This window comes from Thamnophis sirtalis, unplaced genomic scaffold (genome assembly GCF_051295495.1).
Source record: "Thamnophis sirtalis isolate CommonGarterSnake01/CBP01778 unplaced genomic scaffold, rThaSir2_p1.2 scaffold_10, whole genome shotgun sequence".
Taxonomy (NCBI): domain Eukaryota; kingdom Metazoa; phylum Chordata; class Lepidosauria; order Squamata; family Natricidae; genus Thamnophis; species Thamnophis sirtalis.
The window spans coordinates 52,948,564-52,970,163 of NW_028261390.1; the positions used below are offsets into that span (position 1 = coordinate 52,948,564).

At 37.2% G+C, this 21,600-nt stretch overlaps 1 protein-coding gene across 9 annotated transcripts in view; it reads left to right on the forward strand.

The window, feature by feature from the left end:
* NEK1 (NIMA related kinase 1) overlaps positions 1-21,600 on the forward strand; it is a 70,131-nt gene that overhangs the window by 11,656 nt on the left and 36,875 nt on the right. For 6 of the 9 annotated variants that reach the window (XM_087724602.1, XM_087724605.1, XM_087724600.1 and 3 more), the window contains exons 8-18: positions 310-364; positions 1,117-1,317; positions 5,491-5,551; positions 6,212-6,366; positions 9,232-9,291; positions 9,493-9,540; positions 9,700-9,747; positions 9,840-9,914; positions 10,008-10,180; positions 10,265-10,396; positions 18,609-18,711. In XM_087724602.1, coding sequence (XP_087580728.1) covers positions 310-364; positions 1,117-1,317; positions 5,491-5,551; positions 6,212-6,366; positions 9,232-9,291; positions 9,493-9,540; positions 9,700-9,747; positions 9,840-9,914; positions 10,008-10,180; positions 10,265-10,396; positions 18,609-18,711 — 1,111 coding nt within the window. The remainder of the gene's footprint in view (positions 1-309; positions 365-1,116; positions 1,318-5,490; positions 5,552-6,211; positions 6,367-9,231; positions 9,292-9,492; positions 9,541-9,699; positions 9,748-9,839; positions 9,915-10,007; positions 10,181-10,264; positions 10,397-18,608; positions 18,712-21,600) is intronic. The other 3 variants (XM_087724601.1, XM_087724604.1, XM_087724598.1) reach the window with 2 other exon arrangements.

The window sequence follows — 21,600 nt, forward strand, 5'->3', positions numbered from 1 at the left end:
AGTAAGTCACAGTGGCTTGTATCACATAAAATGCTTTATATCATAAGCATGGTTTACACACCACCAGTTGGATTCACTGATAAATCGGTGTTCTGTCTTAGTATAGTATAAGGAATCTAATAATTTCTTCCTGTGTACCTAAGTGAACCAAAACAGAGTATATTTCAACTGGCGTTTTTCCATGTTCTCAAGCTCATACAACTGATGAGTATAATATATTCCTGCACAGGTTTTTTTATGGAAGGGACCAAAGACAAACTTGAATTTTTAGCAGCCATTGTAAATGTACTATTTGTTTTTGTTTCTTAGTGACATGTGGGCCCTTGGGTGTGTGCTTTATGAAATGTGTACATTGAAGCATGCAGTAAGTTAAAGTTTAATATTCTTAATCACCTATTCTGAACATTTGTGTCCCTTGCTGATAATATTTTTGGTAATTGAGTATTGGAGAAGAAATAAATAATTGCCTTAGCTATTTTATCTATGTTCTCAGTTGTCATGACAAATACTATTTTGCTTTAACAATATAAGTAATGTGATTTTATGTAATCTTATTCTTACATAAAAAGCTATTGTACTTTATGTTGGATGACTTGAATGCTTTGAATAAAGCATTGTAAAGAAAAGGTCACAAAATGTGAGATTATAGTTAGTAATGTTAAGATTTAAGTTATCAATTTATACTCATTCATCAACTTTTCAACATAAATTAACATTAATATGTCAAGTTCCTTCTTCCTTACAGCAATTTGCACTACTTAAGTATGTTTGCTGAGATAAATCCTAGTTTCAGTGTGTCAATTCTTTGTATAAATATAACCTTGAAATAATTGTAGCCTGTTTTATTTATATTTGTGAAGTGCATATGATGAAAACTATGGAACAAAATGACTGATCAGGGTTTTTTTTACTCTATAACTAATCTAAATTAGTTCTTGTAAAAATTCCCAGTTTATACACATAATATGCGGATATTGAAAAAAATATCTGTGAAAGTTTCCTTTTGGGTGAAAAAAGTTAATATCTTGAAATATATTTTAAAGTAACTTAAGGATATCAGTAAGTATACTTAATAGCATTGTTATTATCCAATAAATTCTACTTTTTTCTCTCTAGTTTGAAGCTGGTAATATGAAAAATTTAGTTCTCAAAATAATCTCTGGATCATTTCCTCCTGTTTCTACACGTTATTCCCATGAACTTCGGAGTCTGATTTCACAGTTATTTAAAAGAAATCCAAGAGATCGACCATCTGTCAACTCCATATTGGAGAAAATGTTTATAGTTAGACGCATTGAGAAATTTCTTACACCACAGGTACGTATTTGAACCTTTAGATCTAGATAGTGAATTCAAAAGTTCATTTTAGATTTTTTTTCTTCCAAGAACCATTAAAAAAAAATCTTTATCAGTGATTATATTAAATTATTCTATTTCATAAAATATTTAAAGATACTGTGAAAACAAAGGCAATTTTTTCTCCTCCAGACCAAGAGGAAAAGCCTCCATTTACAATAGTCAGGGAAAAAATGGAAGATGTTAAAGCCTCAGGCAAATAGAAATAAACTAAATAGAGAACTCTATCAACAAGGAAGTAAGGACAAGAAAAGATATGTCAATCAATTATGTCAACTAGAAGAAAAAAAAGGGAGAAAAGTTGCAAGGAAAGTTTTATAGCAAATAGAAAACTACATGCGAACTTTGTAAGATCCTTATGAAAGCCAGTTTGGTTTAGTGATTAAGGAGGAGGACTAGGAGCAGGGAAATCAAACTTTAGGCCTGATCTAGACACAGCCTAGTTGGCCTCTTCAGTTAAAGATGAAGAAGTGAAGGTAATAGGTAGATTTGATTATTGCCTAAGAAACAATAAAGATTTATGGAAAAGTAGAAGAGAACCCAGAAAGAGGATGGAAAGGTAGAAGAATTCTAGATGGGAAAGGAATGACAACTTTGAAGAGAAGATGGTGGATAACCCGGCTGCGCGGGTTATCATTGGGGCACCCAGGTGCTCCCATGTTACACTCCTTTTAGGCGGCCTGCGCTGGTTGCCGGTTGTCTTCCAGGTACAATTCTAGGTACTAATTATGACCTTTAAAGCGCTCCATGGCTTAGGCCCAGGGTACCTGCAAGACCACCTACTGCCACCGGTAGCCTCCCATCGTCCAGTGTGATCCCACAGAGTTGGCCTCCTCAGGGTGCCATCGGCCAGACAGTGTCGGCTAGTGACCCCCAGGGGGAGAGCCTTCTCTGTGGGATGTTGTACGCCGCCCTGAGTCCTTGGGAGAAGGCCGGCCTATAAATCTAATAAACCTAACCTAAACCTAAACCATTTTAATGACATTAATACAGTTAAAGTAATAGTTTTTTTCTAGTAGTGATATACAAATAAGAAAACTAGATATTGAGAAGGAGTGAAAGAAGGACATACTGTGGACTGAAAGAAGAATCAGCTTGTCTTGGACTAAATAAAAACTTACTTGTGGTAATGATCAGCAAGCAGAAGCTCACATATTTTGGGCATATGAGATCAGCAGGTGTGAGATTAGAAAAACCTATGCTTGTCAAATCGAGGAAAGTAGAAAAAGGGAAAGAAAAGTTAATACAATGAATAAATAGAATTTAAGATTATTAGAATTTCATCAGATATGACCATTGGAAATCAAGCTGGCAAAACATTAGCCATACAATCACCAAAAATTGAACTTGATTTAATAATACCAACTAGTTGCAGAATATGCTGAATTTAACTGAGTTTAATAATTTCAAATGTAAATTTTATTTCAACACCTGAGGTTTTGAAAAGCTGTTAAAATTGCTACTGTGTAGTCATGTGTGCAAGTAACTTTGATTCTTAATTTTAACTCAAATATTTATGGAGTCCTTGGTGTTCTCTGAGCTTGATTGCTTGCTTGTTTCATTACTCAACTAGGTAATATTTTCATAGTTCAACCCTGAGTTTACTCTTATATACTCTTTTATTAGAACCAAATATTTGTTTGAAGCCAACTTTTTCCAACCTAGTTACCTTCTAGGTTATTGAATTACAGTTTGAATAACAATTAGTGGCATCCTGAGAGTTACAGTTGATGTGGCAAATTTTAAGTCCACTTCAAAACTCAATATCTTCAAAATACACATGGGAGTTCTTATTAAATATCAGTATGGCAATGTATAGAATTCCAGTTTTTATAGACACAATCGTCTTTGAATCAGGCTGTGGGCTCTTTAATAAGATACTTTATATTTTGTTCATATATAAAGTCAAGATTATAAAGTGAAAATAGAATTGCATTTCATTCTGCCCATTTTTCTTCTCAGATACAAGTTCAAGAGGTAGAGTGAATTGAAAGTTAATGACTACCCAAAATTGTTCAGTGTGTTTAAGTAGGCTGAAGGTAGACCTGAATCTGGGTCTCTCCAATTAAACAACTAAATGATGGCAGGTGTCAGAAAGTGGTACTAGGTTTATAAATCAGTGGTCTGCAACTTTAAACACTCAAAGAACCATTTGGACCAGTTTCCCACAGAAAACAAAATACCGAGAGCCACAAAACCTGGCTTGGCATGGCCAACTCAATATCACTCACTCCTATTGAGTCACATGACCTCCCCCAGCCATGCCTACTCAGGTTATGTGGCTCTTGGTGTTTTCTATGGGAAATTATACTTATATAACATATATATATATATATATATATATATATATATATATATATATATATATATATATATATATATATATATATATATATATATATATATATATATATATATATATATATATATATATATATATATATATATATATATATATATATATATATATATATATTATATTTATATATATTTTCAGCCACATCCTTTCTGTCTCTGGAAAGATACAAAAATAAACTTTGCATTGCAAAAGGAGCAGTGGTGGGTTGCAGGCAGTATGCCCCGATACAGGTGTACCAGTGCCTGCTGGGAGCACCTGGTACCATTCCGGTACGGTGCTCTGGAGAGCCCATATGCCCACCCGCTCTCCTTATCAGTATTTGAGCTGTTTGGAGCTTACGTGCACAGAGCCTATGGCGTCTGCGTGATGCTTCGCTGAGCAGCTGGAGTGGTGGCATCACGGGTGGTAAGTACACATGCGCATGCTGCGCATGTTCATGTGGTGGACATCGGGCCCCGGTGCACCGTACCGGTTGCAATGAGATCCAGAACCAACCACTGAAAAGGAGTGACTGTCAGCCTGTTACAGTACAGTGCCATGAGGCTGCCTCAAGGGGAGCAGATGGAGCTGAATCTCGCTCTTGCTCTCTCATTCGCTACCCAATTGCAACAGGAAAAAGCAGGCAGCCCTCTCTGTCTCTCATTTCTCTCTTTCTCTCTACCTCTCTCTCTCCCCCCTCTCTTTCTTGGATGTGTGGGTGCATGTGTTCCCTCTTGAATCATTTCCCAAAAACAGGCAAAGGTTGAGGGTTGTTTTTTTTTTTTTGCTGGTGTGTTTTCTTCTTCTTTGGGTGCTTTTTTACCATATGATGTAAATCAAGAATCATTTCAGGTTCCCCGATAAATGAAGCTCTTTGGGCCCTCTCCTGCAGCTCCCTGTCATATGATCCCAGCACTGGGTGGCCCCTCCCTCCTCCCCTGCCCTGAGAAGAGAAGGGTGACAGCGGTGGATGGAGACTCACTCCGTATTCCAGAGCAGAAGCAAAGCGCTCCTCTATTTGCCTCTTTTTCCAAACCTTGTTGGGAGACGCACGGCTTTTTTCCGTGCAGAGACGCTGGCAGGGCCACCTGGCTGCAGCCTATGCTCCCCATTGTAATGGGCTCCAGGAGGAGGAGGAGGATATGCATTTCCCCCATTGGGTAGCATACTAAGTTTAAGTGCAAGAGCAGCAAGCAGCCATGGTGGCGGTGAGAGGAATATGGGGCAGAGAAAGTCACACATCTCCCCATATTCTTCTCGCCGCCTCCATGGTTGCTTGCTGCTCTTGCACTTAAACTTAGCTCGCTGCACAATGGGGGAGATGGCGTCCTCCTCCTAGATCCCATTATAATGCGGAGCATTAGCTGCAACCAGGCGGCCCAGCCAGCATCTTGACATGGAGAAAAGTTGTGCATCTCCCTCAGTGGCCGAGGTGCACACAGTACCAACAAGGGCCAGAAAAAGAGGCAAGTAGAGGACCACTTCGCTCCTGCTCTGGAATAAGGAGCGAGTCTCCATCCTCCACAGTTGCCCTTCTCTTCTCAGGGCAGACAGGGAGGGGAGAGGCCACCCAGTGCTGGGATCTTCTTGACGGAGTCGCAGTAGAGGGTCCAAAGAGTCACATGCGGCTCTAGAGCTGCATATTGCTGACCTTCGTTATAAATGCTTACTAATATTAGTATTCTTAATAATTTATCTTTAAATCCACATCAGTTTTTTCTATCATGAATTTCACTTTAAATGTTTTATTTTTGTAATTAACTGCATATATTTTATTCAAAATTATATTCTTTTAGCTTATTGCAGAGGAATTCAGCCATAAAATATTTCAGAAGTTTGGACCTCATGCTGGGCCAGGTAATATATAAACTAGGTAATTCTAACTAAATATATAACTGACTAATAAATAAATCTTTGTATAGCTGATCTCTGAGCAATTACCATAACAATGGCTTTGTGTACATAAAATATTTTATTTATCTTACATAGTTAATATCTTTAATTTAAAATCTTATTTATGATTCTGGATAATATTTGTATAAGAGAAGCTATAATTGGCCACACTTTTGTTCTTGAGATGATTTAGTAACTTTCATTACTTTATGACTTTAATAAAACTATTCCTTTACTTGTTTAATTGAAAGAATCTTAATATAGTATATTATTAAAATAATTGCAATTCAGCATTTCATGCTGGATTTTTTCAGTTATTCTTTTTTTGTAAGGCAAATATTAATCTTTGCTTTTTGTACATTATGGACCTTCAAATTATAAATAATTTTCCATTATTTGTCCAAGTAAGTGAATTGTATAGTTTCTCCCTGATTACAACATGCATTTAAACATTTCAGTTTTATGCATACCTCTGAAGCATATGGAAATCAGAGGGATTTATTGTATAAGGTTAGGTTAATGAATATTTTCTGAATATTCCTCTAAATAATGTTTTACTATAAACAATATTTTATCTATCCAATTTTGTGCCAATATTTGATATTGTTATTCTCTCTTGCATAGCAAAGAGACCAGCCCAAGGACAAAACCTAGCCTCTGCTGCACCTGCTCACAAAATTACCAAACCTGCTGCTAAATATGGAGTGCCTTTAATACTTAAGAAATCTGGGGATTCAACTAAGAAGTTCTGTGAGAAGCCTATAATTAAATGTAGACAAGTAAGAGCCTATTTAATATTAAAAGTATTTTCAGACTTTGTGATAGAAGAAGGGTACATTTATTGCTGAAAGTGTTTTACATTGCACTTTTCAGTGTCATAATTTCACCTGAAAATTCCCTAACAGGAATTGAAACAGTATGTAACTAGGTTTTGCACCTAGTTTGATATTGAATGCTGATTCAAAATATGTAATATACATTTCCACTGACTTTTACTTGTCTTTTATTGTAGATTAAATATGCATCATATTTGACTAAACGTATATGAATACATGTAGCTACCATGTTTCCCTGAAAATAAGACCAGGTCTTATATTAATTTTTGCTCCAAAAGACACATTGGGATTTATTTTCAAGCTAAAATGCATCTGTCTGGCTGACAGTCTTAACTGGGGCTTATTTTTGTGATATTGCTTATATTACAAGCATCCAGAAAAATCATGCTAGGACTTATTTTCAAGGAAACAGGGTATCTGTGGGTTAATGGTTAAAACAGTTGCAAAGTAGAGCAATACTGACGTTTCATCTTAGTGTCATTTTCAAATACATTCTTATTTAAAACAGCAGTAATACATAATCCTGCCAGTAAATATTCCTGAGAAGTCTAAAATCCATAATATCTAAAAGCAATAGGTTCTGGTTAATTGAAACCAAGTGTTTAACTTCTAAAAGTGCAAAATAATGCAATTTGAATGGGTCTTCCTGAATATATTGTGACATTATGGCAATATGGAATATATTATGTTAAATGTTCACTATTGGACCTCATACCTTTCTATTCAAAGTACGACATGGATACTTAATCAACTAACAGTTAACTATATCAAATTAGAATATGAGAAGAATAAAGTTCAGTTGCCACTTAGTTATAAGTTTGGATAAGTCATTTATTTTCAGAGTAGCATACCCCATCTGATTGATAAAAGGTTGAAAATGTGTGGATAAGAGTGTGCAGGTTGTATGGATGTGTGGATAAGAGTGCAGGTTGATGAAACTCTTGGGAGGAGAGGGAAGTCATTGTATTACACATTACCATGTTTAAATTTCTAGGTTAGATCTGGTCTACCAGCAAAAATGCAAATGAGTTAACTTTAGAGCCTGTCTGAGTTGGCATTTTCTTTAATGGCCTTTAGATATCATCAAAGTTATATTTTTGTCTAATCTGCTCATAGATACATGTTTTAATCTCCCAGCTTTTGAACAGATCAGTTATTACTTTTGATTGGGTGTTTTAGGTTGTATAATTGTTTTTAGTTGCTTTGGCTGTTATGTGGTATAAATGTTTTTTTAGAAAAGTTATGTGCCTGAGGCTGTCAGCATTCCAAATATCATGCAGAATTAAATCAGAGTCCAAGGCAGAGCTATCTTTAAAGTTTCAATTTAATAAGACAGACATGTTGGCAACAAACTGTGGAAATCCCAATTCTGAAAACTTCCTGGGATTACAACCCAGTTGTAAGTTCATGATCTTATCCCCACACCCATAAATCCATCACATGGTCCAATCTTCTTTGGCCACGCTGGCATCTCCATCTTGCTGGTTCCGGTCAGGTGCAGAGGTACGGAGACAAAAGATGACCTTGGCTTCTAGAAAAGAATGATAACAACACATTCTACAATTCTACTCCTTTCTATTCCCACCCCCTCCCAACTACTACACTAATGAAAAGCATAGTGAAATAATAGAGAGTGTGGCAGGCCAAAGATCCTAAAAGGGATATAACTGCAGGCCTGACAGAGACTTTCAATAGTGAATATACACCATGATTATTCTGAAATGAGAGCTTGTATTTCCTAATTATCACTAGGATTTTTAAAATTCTGTTTCCATTCATATGGAAATAGAATAGTATATTACCAACACTTTCTATATATTCAAAGATACTGTATTTTCTTTTGTGTTAACTTGTAACATAGTTTCAGTGCTGACTTTTGTAATCCTTTGGTAATCTCTATTTAACAGGTGGTTTTTAGAAAAATGTCATGGCTCTTATAAACATTTTTTTTTTAAAAAAAGACAAGTTAGAACTATTCATTATTTGTTAATTGTTTAAATCTGTAAACTGTGGAATATGCTCTTAAACAAATATTGCTTAGCAAAGCTAGGTACTCATTTCATAAGATTTATTGGCTAGTATAATTGCAAGTATGGGTAGTCTTTGACTTATGGACTAAAATTAAGTCATGCCGGTTGTTCAGAGGGTCACAACATTACCATGCCCAATTTAAGCACATATGGTGGTTGTTAAGAGAATGCTATGGTTGTTAAGCATACCCATTTCCATTATGGGTATTTTTGCCAGAAACTGGAAGTAAATACACGTTTTCTACAGAGGAAACAAATTGTGTGGGTGCATGATGCTGAAAATGGCCATAAATACAGTTTGGTTGCCAAGTCCCAAAATGTGGTATGTGACTAAGGGGGAGCCCGACTCTTGAAACTTCAGATTCAGATTGTGAGTAGCTCTGTCATAACTTTGAATGGTTTCTAAGCAAATGGTTGTAGGTCCAGGACTACCTGCATTCCTACTTATAGTCTGAGAGAGTAATTGCTAATATTTAATTTGAAAATACTCTTCCATCATTTTTGGTTACATTTAATAGATAATTGAGAAATAGAATAAGTCATTATTTAAAATAACATTAAAATAATAAAACTAAATAAAACTAAACATAAAGATGACTTTGTAAACTATAAGCCTCTACTAATTTATGTGTGAAAAGTCAATTAGTAAAAGTCAATTTATTAATAAAAATGCACTGGGCCCACAATAATTGTAAAGTTTAATTTTAAACTATTGATTTCACATTCTCAATATGTAATATTTAAGTTCTTGCTAATTTGCAGTTTCACTTTTTTTAAGGGCCCTCCACCTCCATTGAAGAAAGGGAAACTACTAGGCGAAAGGATGAAAATGTTTGAGGTATATAGACAAGGAAATAAGAAATTAGGCTAGAAGCTTTTAAAAGCAATAAATAAAAATCTTGAAATCTTTCCCCCTTATTTCCTAACAATAGAATATTTCCAATTTATAAATGAGAATACACCTTTGTGCCATTGAGTCATTACTATCTAATCAGAATATGATAAAAATTCATACTTTAAATTAGTTTCCATTTTTCAGGAAGCAGTTAAAAAGAAAAGGCTAGAGGAAAAACAACAGCGTGAACAGGTAAATTGAAGGATTTGCTATTTCTGTTTTTGTTTCTGTTTTTTGACAGATTATAGGAATCAGCAACATTCTTATGATTACTTAGATTAATGATTAATTGTGGATGTTAAATAAGTTAGATTGTTGCTAATTAAAAACATTTTTATCCTTAATTTTTAGATCAGTTTTATGAAGGTTGAGCAAATGAGAAGACTTGGAAAAGAAAGGGTAAAATGTTGCACTTTAAACATTAAAATTCAGTTTTCATAACTTCCATTGGATTCTAAAGTCTAGTTTTAATTTTCCACCCTCTTCTTCAGATGGAACGAATAAACAGAGCCAGAGAGCAAGGATGGAGAAATGTTCTCAGCATAAGTGGAAGTAGTGAAATCAAGGTTGGGATCTCCTACCTTTCTATATGAAAGTACTTTTTCTAGTTATTACAAATGTGAAGAGGAGCAAACAAGAACTTCTTTTTACATTCATAGGCTCAGTATTTTGGTGGGGGAGGAGCTAATGTGCCTTTACCTGTTCCTGATCGGGGACCATATGAACACTACCATGCTATTTTTGATCAGATACAGCAACAAAAAGAAAATCTTAAAATAGAAGGAAAAGATGTAAAGTTGAATGAAAAGCCGGGTCTAGAGCCTAGTCAAAGGTATGTCTACCTTCATTTTAAAAAAATCATAACATGTAATTCCGGCCTAAGGCACTGAAAATTACTGTGCATATTTATCTACAGAGGATCTCCACCTGGAGTTCATGCAGGAATTCATAATGGGCCTGCAGCTTACCATCATTCATCTGATGCAGATGCTATTAGGAAAGGAATGAAAAGATTGGAGAAGGTCTCTAGACAAGCCAATGCAAACAGGTTGAGTAATGATACATATCCTGTGTATGTAGATGACAAAACACTTAATGTACTGAGAATCACAGACATGGGTGCTCAAAGGGATAACTGAAAGAAGTTCATTAATTAGTCATACTTCACACATTGTTTCTAAAGATACCATGTTCTGTTTTACGCATTAAACTACAATTTTTACATTACATTTCAACATAATTTTTTGTGAAGCAACACAAAATTCAGATGGGCAGCCTACTATCAAATCTTTATTACGATCATACAACAATATAAACAGGTGGAGTACAGTCATTCAAAAAGTACAGAGAAAAGATCAGAGTAAAACTACATTAAAAAATTATAAAAAGCTAGAAGATATAAAACATACATGAATTAAAAACAAAGTACTGGTATTGTTGTGGCCCAGCAGCGGCCGGCTGACCTGTTGGTGGAATCTGACAGCGATGAACACTATGGGATTGCCTTGGAGGCTAAGGAAGACTCTGGCGGGTGTTCAGAGTCAGAGCAGGGACTGGAGATGCCTGTTGGCCACCAGGTGGCATCTGAGTCAGGGAGCAGTGAGGGGGAACAGAGGGAGGTTGTCCATGATGTGAGAATGCGTAGAGCTGATAGGAGGAGGGAGCAGCTTTGGAAACAAGATCATAGAAGGAAATAGGAAACAGGTATCTACTGATTGGCCCCTCCCAGAGAGCTTATAGGTGGAGCGACGGGAGGGGAATTTTGCAGGAAACATCAGTTTAAAGTTTGAAGAATTCCTGAGGCTTGTTTTTCATAGAGATAATTTTTCTGAGCTCCTAGCCAAGGGGTGGCTCATCTCCCTCCTTAGTCGTGGCAGACAGCCAAACCGGCATCAGTATAATGTAGAGGCTTGGGACAGAACAGGTATATAGAAAAACAATCTTAAAAAAAGGATAGGTACTGTTATTTTTCAGACTAAACGATGCTTGTGACTATAAGACGCACCTAGCTTTTGGAGAGGAAAATAAGAAAAAAGAAATCTGCTTCTACCTCCCAGCAATTTGCCTCCTTGCAGCAAACAGCCTGGTCAGCTTCAGCACAGCCAGAATAACGCCTATCAGCTTTTCCAAGCTGCAGTGATTGCCATCGGCTCCTATCACCGCTGCCACCTATTGCCACCTCGTGTCCCATTTTCGGACTCTGCACGCTCCATTTTTTGCCTCCTTTGGCTTCTTTGAGGTGGTGGGTATCACCGCCACCTATCCCCGCTGCCTGGAACAGGACGAAAATGGGGTGCACAGAGGCCAAAAATGGGGTGTGAGGTGGCAATAGGTGGCAGCGGGGATGGGCAGTGGTGATCCCTGATACAGCTGATAGGCAGTATTTCGGGAGGCCGATCCAACCGCCAATCAGCTTCTCATGCTAAATCAGGCTATGCTGAAGCTGACGTTGCTGTTTGCTGCAAGGAGGCAAATTGCTAGAGGCAGGCCGAAGGATGGTGGTGGGCGGGTGGGCGGGGCTTTGGCAATATTCGTGCTATAAGACACACACATGTTTCCACCAACTTTGGGGGTGGGGGAAGTGCATCTTATACACCAAAAATACAGTATGTTTGATAGGTGTAGGGGAACATAAGTATGTGGAAGACTGTATCAAGTTACCAATCTCTCTAATATAGCAAAGGAGGTGTTCATAAGATTGGTGATTATATGATGAATTTTGAGTGCTGCTCAACATTGGCAACATTGCATGTTGTAGCAAGGTTAGTATCTGAAAGCAGCAGGGTACCGTAAAATTATCTTATGTACCCTGGATATTTATGCAGCAATGGGGCAACACACAAAATAAACAAAAGTATTTCAAAATATTTATGAGATAATAATAGACACAAAAATAACAAAATGACATTAATAAAACAATAATACCTAAAGTATTATTAAAACATAATATGAAACATTGAAAATATGAAAAAATACAAAGAATCTCACTTCATCTTACATTTGTTTATATGCTTACTAGTCTACTAAGGTATGTATTTTACAAATGGCAGTAAATCACCATCCAAATTTTAATGACCATGGGCCTCATCTCAGATATGAAAGGATAAAAATTTTTTTTTTAAAGATTACTAGACACTCAGGAACCACTGGGTTATTGTTTCAGAGATATTTATTTAAACAGAAACAGGATGACTAAGGGGAAAGAGTAAAAGTGGGAAGCCCAATTTCCTTCCAGCTTGACTGTGACTTTACTCCGATATTTGATTGTGGGATTGATCTGCATAGCCTCCAGAAGGCTGGGGCAGGAGCAGTCTCCCTGATCTCCAGAAAGTAAAGGAAGAGCAAGTCTCCTCAGCCTTCAAATGGTGGTAGTAGTCCACAAAACCTCTGGGTGGCCCTGGGGCAGCAATGAAGCAATCACAAATTTGCCAAGTTTCAATCCCATGGGGAACACGGGTCCCAGATTTTTTATAAATTAGCCCTTTTGAGGTACATTGGATCAAAGGTTATTGCACTATGATGCATTGTTTCACCCAGTTAAAGGTTTCAGAAACAAGACTTTTAGTATTATATAGATAATACAAGAACAACCCAATATAGAAGGGTACTTGTGAAGAAATCATGGGAAGATTTTTTCCCCAAGCAGCTAGTATAGAAGTTTTTAAACTTTACCCACTATTAGCCAGTCTTATTAGTTAATAGTATTGCTGATTATGTTTAATTAACCATTGAAAATAAACTCTTGTAAAAGCTAAATTTCACTGGATTAAATTTAGTTTGGTGAGTTCATCAATGAAATGAATATTATTGGTTGAACGGTCCCACCTCCCCTTTATCTTTTACAATGCTGCTAAAATGTCAAAATGTGTAGTATGTGATATAATTAAAAACAAAACACGTTTATAAGTAATGCTATGCTCAATTGCTAACTTCCAATAATTCAAGTTTAATATATTCCATTTTAAATTATTCAAAATGCATCTAATGGAAAGAGGTCCTTTTTTTTAGTCTAGTATTTATATTTCTTTTAACCATAGAACTCATATAATTGTCTTGGAAAGTCAGGCAAGCTCCTTTCCCCCCTCTGGCTTCACATTGGGCTGTGTGGCAGAGGGAGATGTTATTAGGATGAAATTCTGAGGACCGTAAGTTTTTATTTGCGTACATGGAATGTTGCTGGTTTTAATTTTGAAACTTCTTTTTTCATAATATCTTAATGTCCTATGGTATATTTCTAACTAGTTTTTAATATGTTAATAATAAACACCATGGAGGAAGTGACATCCTGGTGTCTAGCAGCTGCAGGAGAACGGGCTCCTCATCCCCTGCCCTGGCTTCTGCTTCTTCGTGGGCTTTTGTGTCCTGTGAGGTTCCAGGGGAGATTGCAATTCTTCTGCAGAGCCTTGGGGCATTTTTCTTCTATGTCACATCAAGAGAAGAGACAGCCTAAGATGGCTGTCACAAAGCTGGTGCCAGCTTAACATCCAAGAAGTGTGCTGGAGCAGTGTTTGGAACTGGGTGAGAAGAATTCTTTTTAATTCAAAGTGTAACCCCAAAAGAATATTCAGGAAAGAAAGACTCCTAATTACTCTTAAAGTGGCAGTGACCAAGCTATTTTTGAGTAAAACCTTAGAACGGAAGAGAAAAGAATTAAAGGAAGAAAATAAAAAAACTTGCTAAAATACAGAAGATTGAAATTGGGTGTTGGAAAGGCATTTTAAAATGCTGGAACTATTTATATAAAAGCTAATACCACATTTAAATTTTGGAGTATTATAGTAAATTTGTATAAAGAAGAAAGCTGATTTGAAAGCTGATTTAAGAGTACCAACTGTTGATAAAGGAAGGTACAACATACCCCCAAAATCCTGGAAAAGACTTGGTTGTGGAAATTTAAGTGTGAGATGAAGAAAACCTAAATACTAAAAAGACCCCTAAAAGCTTCAAAATAAGACAACTGGCAGAGAGATTTATGAAGATTTCATTTTTGGACTAATTAGAGGAACAGATTTTGGGATACAATATTTCTTGGACAGTGAATATCGAATCACTTGAGAAGTGGCTTTGAAAATTGAAAAATAGATTGTTGGACTGTTAGACAAAAAGAAAAAAATGAGTGGAATCCAGGAAGAAATTTCGTCGTTAATCCTGAACTCTAAAGACACCTTGACAAGGATGTGAGGAGATTTTGAATAAAATGCAGAGCATAGATGAAAAGCTGGAAATTAAAGCATAAAAGACAAGGAGAAACCAGGATGCTCAGGAAGAGGAGGAGTCAACTGAAAGAGCAGCTGAAAAAACAACAGAGGAAACAACAAGCAAGAAGATGACAAAAAGGAGATAAAAATTAAAATAAGAATGATTGATGAAATAAATCAAGAGGAGAGTATTTTAAGGGAAATTAAACAAGAAATAGAAATACAGGAAGATTTTCTTGGGAGAGAAACAGGGGTAAGAGTAGATAATTTGAAACTTAGACAATGGAATAAGGTAGAGAAGGGATAAATATTTAAGAGGATTGGCGAAGCAATGCAAGCATATAGACTAGATCCAAGAGAAGAACATGGGAGACAAGCTAAGAAATGGAAAAATCAAAGCTTTAAAATGGGTGAAAGACGATGGATAAAAAAGGGGGGTGGGACTATTGCCTTAAAATAACAGTGAGATAAGTTAAAATGGGATTGGAAGTTTGAGAAGGGGGGTTGTGTGTGTGTGTGTGTGTGTGTGTGTGTATGAATTAATAACAATAAGGGAACCTAGGCTTTTAATGATGACAATTTTGAATATGTTTGACTAAAGTGTTAATGGCTTTAAAAATAACATAGAAATATTTAATAAGCAAAAGATTGAAGATTATAATTTAATATAAATATGTGTAATATTAGTATAACCATACATGTTTGTTAAAATGTAACAAATGTGACTCAACATTTTAGTTGTAGTAAAAGGAATGATATGTAGAATTTGCATGAAAACAACATATTGAATTATTGAATAAGATAATAATTATAATTCAACAAAACAGGTGTATTGTTACTATTATTAGAATTATATAACTTGTCAAATTGTCAAATATAAAAAAATAATAAACATCATATCATCACTTAAATTTCTCCTAAGCAGTTTCACAAGTGTAAAAATTCAGTATTCATTGCAGTCTAAAACCTTTAATGAATAATAGTTCTGTGCAGTAGATATGTCTCTTCATACAGAGTTGATGTGTGTTTGTGTGTGTGTGCATGTGCAAAGAGTAGCTCTTAATCTTCATATTCCTGTTGGTTCACATGCTGGTTAGTCTACTGGGAGTTGAAATCTATCGGTTTCAGAAGTAAAGAGATTTTAAAATGTTCAGAAATATTAAAACAATGGGAACCTGTTTTTCCTAGAATAAAAAACATGAAAATATTAGAATAAAATAATGTATGCTGCTAAGGCCATCCATGCCCCAATGCCTGCCTCATCTCATGGACGCGGCACTGGTGCATTGGTCAGCCTCCTGCTCTGTTATGGCTGCCAGCAAGCAGAAGTGGACTGACAGCCATGTGAGGTCTTCAAGGAACATGACTATTAGAGCCACCGCCATGAGGCGAGGCAATTGTCATGGCACGGATGGCCTGGCTACAGGGGCCTTGAGGTAAACCAGTGTGGGACAGTTCTGTCACTTGGCCTTCTGCTGTGGTGCTGCACCAGTGCCAGAAGAAATGGACCAGTGACCACATGGGCTCCTGCTGCACTTGGCTGCCGCAGCTGCTAGGCAGTTGTCAGGACGTGGATGGCCGGGTGGTGAGGGCTCTGATATAAGCTGATGTGCATAGGACAGCTTCTCACACCCCTCACCTTGTGTCGGCACTGCAAGCAACCAGACAGAATGGGGAGGTGGGTGGCTGCCAGGTGCTTAAATAGGGCTTATTTTGGGTTCAAGCGCAGAAAACATGCTAGGAATTATTTTTGGGATAGGTCTTATTTTTGGGGAAACATGGTAAGACAGAGTATCAGCAGACAGCCCAAATTTGCAAATGAGGAAAGCAAAGGCTCAGAACGAACAAAGACTTGCAACAAAAGTCAAAGATAATAAAAGAAAGAGATTCTTTCAACATATAAATAAGAAAAAAGTCAAGGAAACAGATTCACTTAAGAGAGAAGATGGCAAGGGAATAACAGCAGAGATAAAGCAGAACTGCGTAAATCATTCTTTACATCAGTCTTCATGCAAAAAAAAAAATCTTATAGCCCAACCTACCAAAAACATAACTAAAAGACAGACTAGAAATAAAAATAAGCAAGAAAATGGTTAGAGAACACCTACCTGAGCTTGATGAATATAAATCACTGGGATCTGACATATTGCATCCTAGAGCTAGCAAATGTTATCTCAGAACCATTGGGAACCATCTTTCAAAAATCCTGGAACATCGGGGAATTACTTGAGGATTGGAAAAGAGCTAATATGGTTCCCATCTTCAAAAAAGGAGGGGAAAAAACATCCAGGAAATTACAGACCAATTAGCCTAACATCATTACCTGAGAATATACTCACGTACACACTCTAGCAATCAAAAAATAGCAATCTGTAAACATCTAGAAACAAATACAAGTTTTTTGTCTTCTTCGGTGATCAAACCAGCATCTATGAAGTCGACTGTGGTTATGGCAGCAATGGGACATAGTTATTTCTAATCTATTGTATTCTGTCTTTTCTTTCGAAGTAGAGGGCATGTGTGTTTGGTCGAAGGCCTCTACATAACTTCCATCACATTAATCTTCATCATCACTCATCTGTCCTTCATTTTCATCATAAGAGATAATATCTTCATTTGTCAGTATCGAAATGTCTGGAATACTTCTCTTTAGTACCTTTGTCTCTCATAGTCTTGCCACTTTTGCCTTTTGAGTAGTCGTTTCTGCTCAGGCAATCTAGCAAACCAATCTGGTGCAAACCAAAAGAATCAATCTTCCTTCAGTGGTATCTTCATCTCTTTAGGGCAGGTACAATTAATGTGAACTTCTTTTTTGCAGCCAGCAGGGCAGCCGAACTTGGCACACAGAACAATTTGACAACTTGCAGTTGAGAATGTCAAATAGTTTCATAGTGAAAGTTTCTTAGACATCTAACTTTCCTCTACCAAAAGATATGTTTTTGGCTTGATCTCAGCTCTCTTGGATCTTGTTTAAGATTGTCACTCATGAATTTACAGCAGGTAGCACAAAAGAACTGTTTGCTTGTTCCCATTTTTCAAGCACTTTTAGATCTACAGTATGTCTCTTGCAAGACTGGCTGCTGTATAGTTTCTATCATCATCACTACTTTATTCTCTCAACAGTAGGCCCTATCTGAAAATGTCTCGCAATGTTGGGAGTTCAGACAGCACAAGTCTCTGCCAGTCCCAAGTAGGTTGCTCATATGAGTGACTGTTGCCAATCTTGTTCTTTTTTTAGAAGTCAGAACACTCACAAGAAATGAGGCAAGCAGTATTAACAGTGTCAGACAAAATAATGTTTAACCTGTGAAATGAAACAAACTAAAAATATTAAAAAGTTATAATATTTATGTAGCTATTTGCCAAGCACATCTAAATTATATGAAAGTAATCAAAATATCTTTACAATCCCCAAGGGATGTCACAACTTTTGAGCACCTTATTTTTGGAAATTGAAAGTTGAAAAATTTGACATGTCCTAACAGTAGACAGTCACTTGTCTGAAATGATATAAGGTCTCCTGCTTGATCAGGGGATTGGATTTAAAGACCTCAAAAGGTCTCTTCCAGCTCTATTCTGACTGACTGATTGATTGAATATCCTTAAATTAGTACTTATATCTGAATTGTATTGCATTGACTACTAAGTGACTTTTTAAAACAGATGCTATATCTTGTGCTGAAAATTCTGCAGGTTAATGAACAATGTAACATAACAAATGCAAGAACAACAACAAGCAACACTAATCAGTGAAGGCTGAATTAAAATAGAGGATCAGCACTTAACAAGTAGCAGTCCAACTTGAATGGAACCAGTTAACAATCACAGTGACTTCCTTCTGTATATTTGTAACTGTTCCTTATATAAATAGAATTCAATATTAAATTTCATATTTCATGTTAAAATGATTTATTTGTTTGAAATAGTTTATTTGAATTCTAATATTCTGTCTACTATTTTTATAAATAACTCAAGGCAGTGCACATATATAAAACTCTCTTCTCCTGTTTCCTTAAGTACATTAAGATGTATTAATACATTCAACTTTCATATTATACTCAGGCAAAAAGGATGGATAGCTGCAGAAAGAGCCAAACAACTTGAAGAATTCTGGCAACGGAAGCGAGAAGCCATGCAAAACAAAGCCCGTGCTGAAGGACATATGGTATGAAATGGTGACATTCTACTGTGCAGGCATTTGAAGTATTTTTTTAATGTTAACTCTGTTATCAATCTTCTATTATTTTTTAAATCTAATAATTTTTATGACAAGACAAATATAATTTTTGTATCTTAGAATCTTGGTTAAACAGTCCATGAATTATCAATAACATTGCTTTTATTTTAATATTACTTATTGTCAGAAATTATTTTATTTCTATTGTATCTTTTCCATCTTGCTTTTCATTTTCTTTAATACACAGTGATTGTAATTTGCAGTTCATATGGTAATAATAGTTATAAATCCTTTTTATTTTAAAATGTAGTCATGTATGTCTGCGGGTATTTCCTTGAGAATAATTTCCTAACTTCTGATTAATCCAACTGCATTGTAAATTAATTTTAAAATTTGGGCAAACAAGCATTCTTGATTTTCCCAATAAGTTCCTTTTAATTAAATCACTTTTTAAATTATACTCTAAGACTTAAGGTAGCAATGGAGAATTAAAATAGAAAAAAGAAATCCTTCAATATATATGGATCCTTGGCTTTCTTTAATACACCTAAAATAGATTATTCCAAAGTAAAGCTTTGTTCTAATTAAGATGTTTTACTATTTTATGATATAGGTTTTTATATATAATTATATAACCATTGGGCTGTTCACATGAAAACCATAGCTTCTTACTATACATTGTGTGCACGATTATTAGGCAAGCTGTATTTTGGAGGATTAATTTTATTATTGAAAAACTACAGTTCTCTTGTTCAGCTGGGCTTCAACCTATTGCTGTACAGGGAGTCGTGTGTTGACACAGGAGGAAGTTCAAAGGCGGTGATTCCAGTCCCCAGTCGTCATCCGCTTGAGCGCCTCCTTTGTATTCTGACCATTCATTTGGCCTGACCGTTGGTTGTGGGGTGAAATGGAGCAGATGTTACATGCCGAATCATGTTAGTGTTGAGGAATGACTGAAACTCTTCTGCTGTGAATTGTGCCCCGTTGTCAGACACGGTCACATCTGGCAGGCCATGTGTGGCGAACAGCTGGTGCAACTCTCAGATGACTCTGATCATTGTCATTGGTGAGACCGGTGCAACCTCCAACCACTTGGAATAACTGTCCCCTACTATCAGCCCTGGAACAGGTCCACAAAGTCAATGTGCACACGAGACCATGGGAGCGTGTGGTCTCCCAGTGGTGCACTGGTGCTTGTGGCATCTCCAATTCAGTTTCTTGGCAGGCCTGGCAACTCCTTACTTGATTCTCAATGTCTTTGTCCAGGCCTGGCCACCACAAGTAGCTCCTGGCTAGAGCCTTCATCCAAACAATTCCTGGGTGCCCCTCATGTAGGGAATCCAGCACCTTGGAGTGAAGACTGGGTGGACTGATGACCCTGTTGCCCCAAAGAACACATCCCTTGTGGGCCGACAGTTAATTTTTTCTCAAAGCGTAATGCTGGAACTCAGGGCCTGGCCGGACCTCTGGCCATCCCCTTAACATCCAGTTGACGCGGCTAAGTGTTTTATCTCTGACGGTTTCAGCTGCAATGTCTCCTGCATGTAGGGATGCTTCAGGCAGGTCCTGGATTGCCAAAATACGACCCGCTGGGGCTGGATCCGGCTCAGTCTGTGGTAGAGGCAATCGGCTAAGAGCATTGGCATGACCCATTTCCTTGCCTGGCTTGTGGACTAGCCGATATGAGCATGCAGCCATGAAAATGGACCATCATAGCATTCGTAGTGATAGCACTGGTGGTGTCTGTCAGCTGTAAAGGGATTGAGCAAAGCTTTGTGGTCGGTAAAAATGGTGAAGGTTTATCCATATAAGAAGTTGTGGAACTTCTTAACACCAGCCACTATGGCAAGGGTTCCTTGTCTATTTGGGCATAGTTCCTTTCACCCAATGATAACGTTCTAAAATAATATGTGATGGGGGCTTCTCTACCACTTGGCATCCTGTGGCTTAGTACTGCCCCAATGCCATATGGCGAAGAATCACAGGCTAGTGTTACTGGTAGGTTTTCATTGAAATTAGCTAGGACGGAGTCCAAGGATTGCAATAATTTTACCGCCTTGAACGCTTTGTCCTGGATCTAGTCTGCTCGATCAGTTCCAGGGTGCTGTTTTGTCCAGAAAGCCATGTAGCGGTTCTGCCAGAATGAGTGATAGAAATTGAGCAAGTCAAGGAATGCTTGAAACTCTCCCTTGGATTTTGTTGTGTGGGCTTGCTGAATTGCCTTTAGCTTAGCTTCAGATCGATGGATTCTGGCAGCATCGATACAGAAACCTAGGAATTCTGTGGATTCAACGCCGGTCTGGCACTATTCCTTCTTTAGTGCAGGCCTGCCTCATGGAAACGTTGGAATACTACACAGAAGCGTTTCACTAGGACTGCCACTGATTCCCCTGTGATCAGGACGTCATCAAAGTATGGGCAGATTTTGGGAATGTTCTCCAGTGTTCATTCCATAATACTTTGGAACAACCCTGGTGCTACGCTTACCCCAAACTGCAAACGGCGCACTCGGAATGTACCTCTATGTATGACTATTGTCTGTGCCTCTGCAGTAGTGTTGGCCACCCAGCTGCTAGTAGGCCTGGATGAGGTCTAGGTTAGTGAAGATTCGGCCTCCCTGGAGTGAGGCGAGAATGTGACTTACTACTGGTACAGGATAAGAATGCTGCTGTAGTGCCCTATTTATGGTGCACCTGTAGTCTGCGCAGATGTGAACATCCCTGTTAGGCTTAACTGGGGTCACTATGGGAGTCTCCCAGCGGCTGCAGTCCACAGGTTGGAGCACTCCCTGCTGAACTAGCTTGTCTAGTTCCACATCAATTTTAGGCTTGAATGCAAAGGGAACCCTGAGTGATTTTAATCGGATTGCAGTTACTG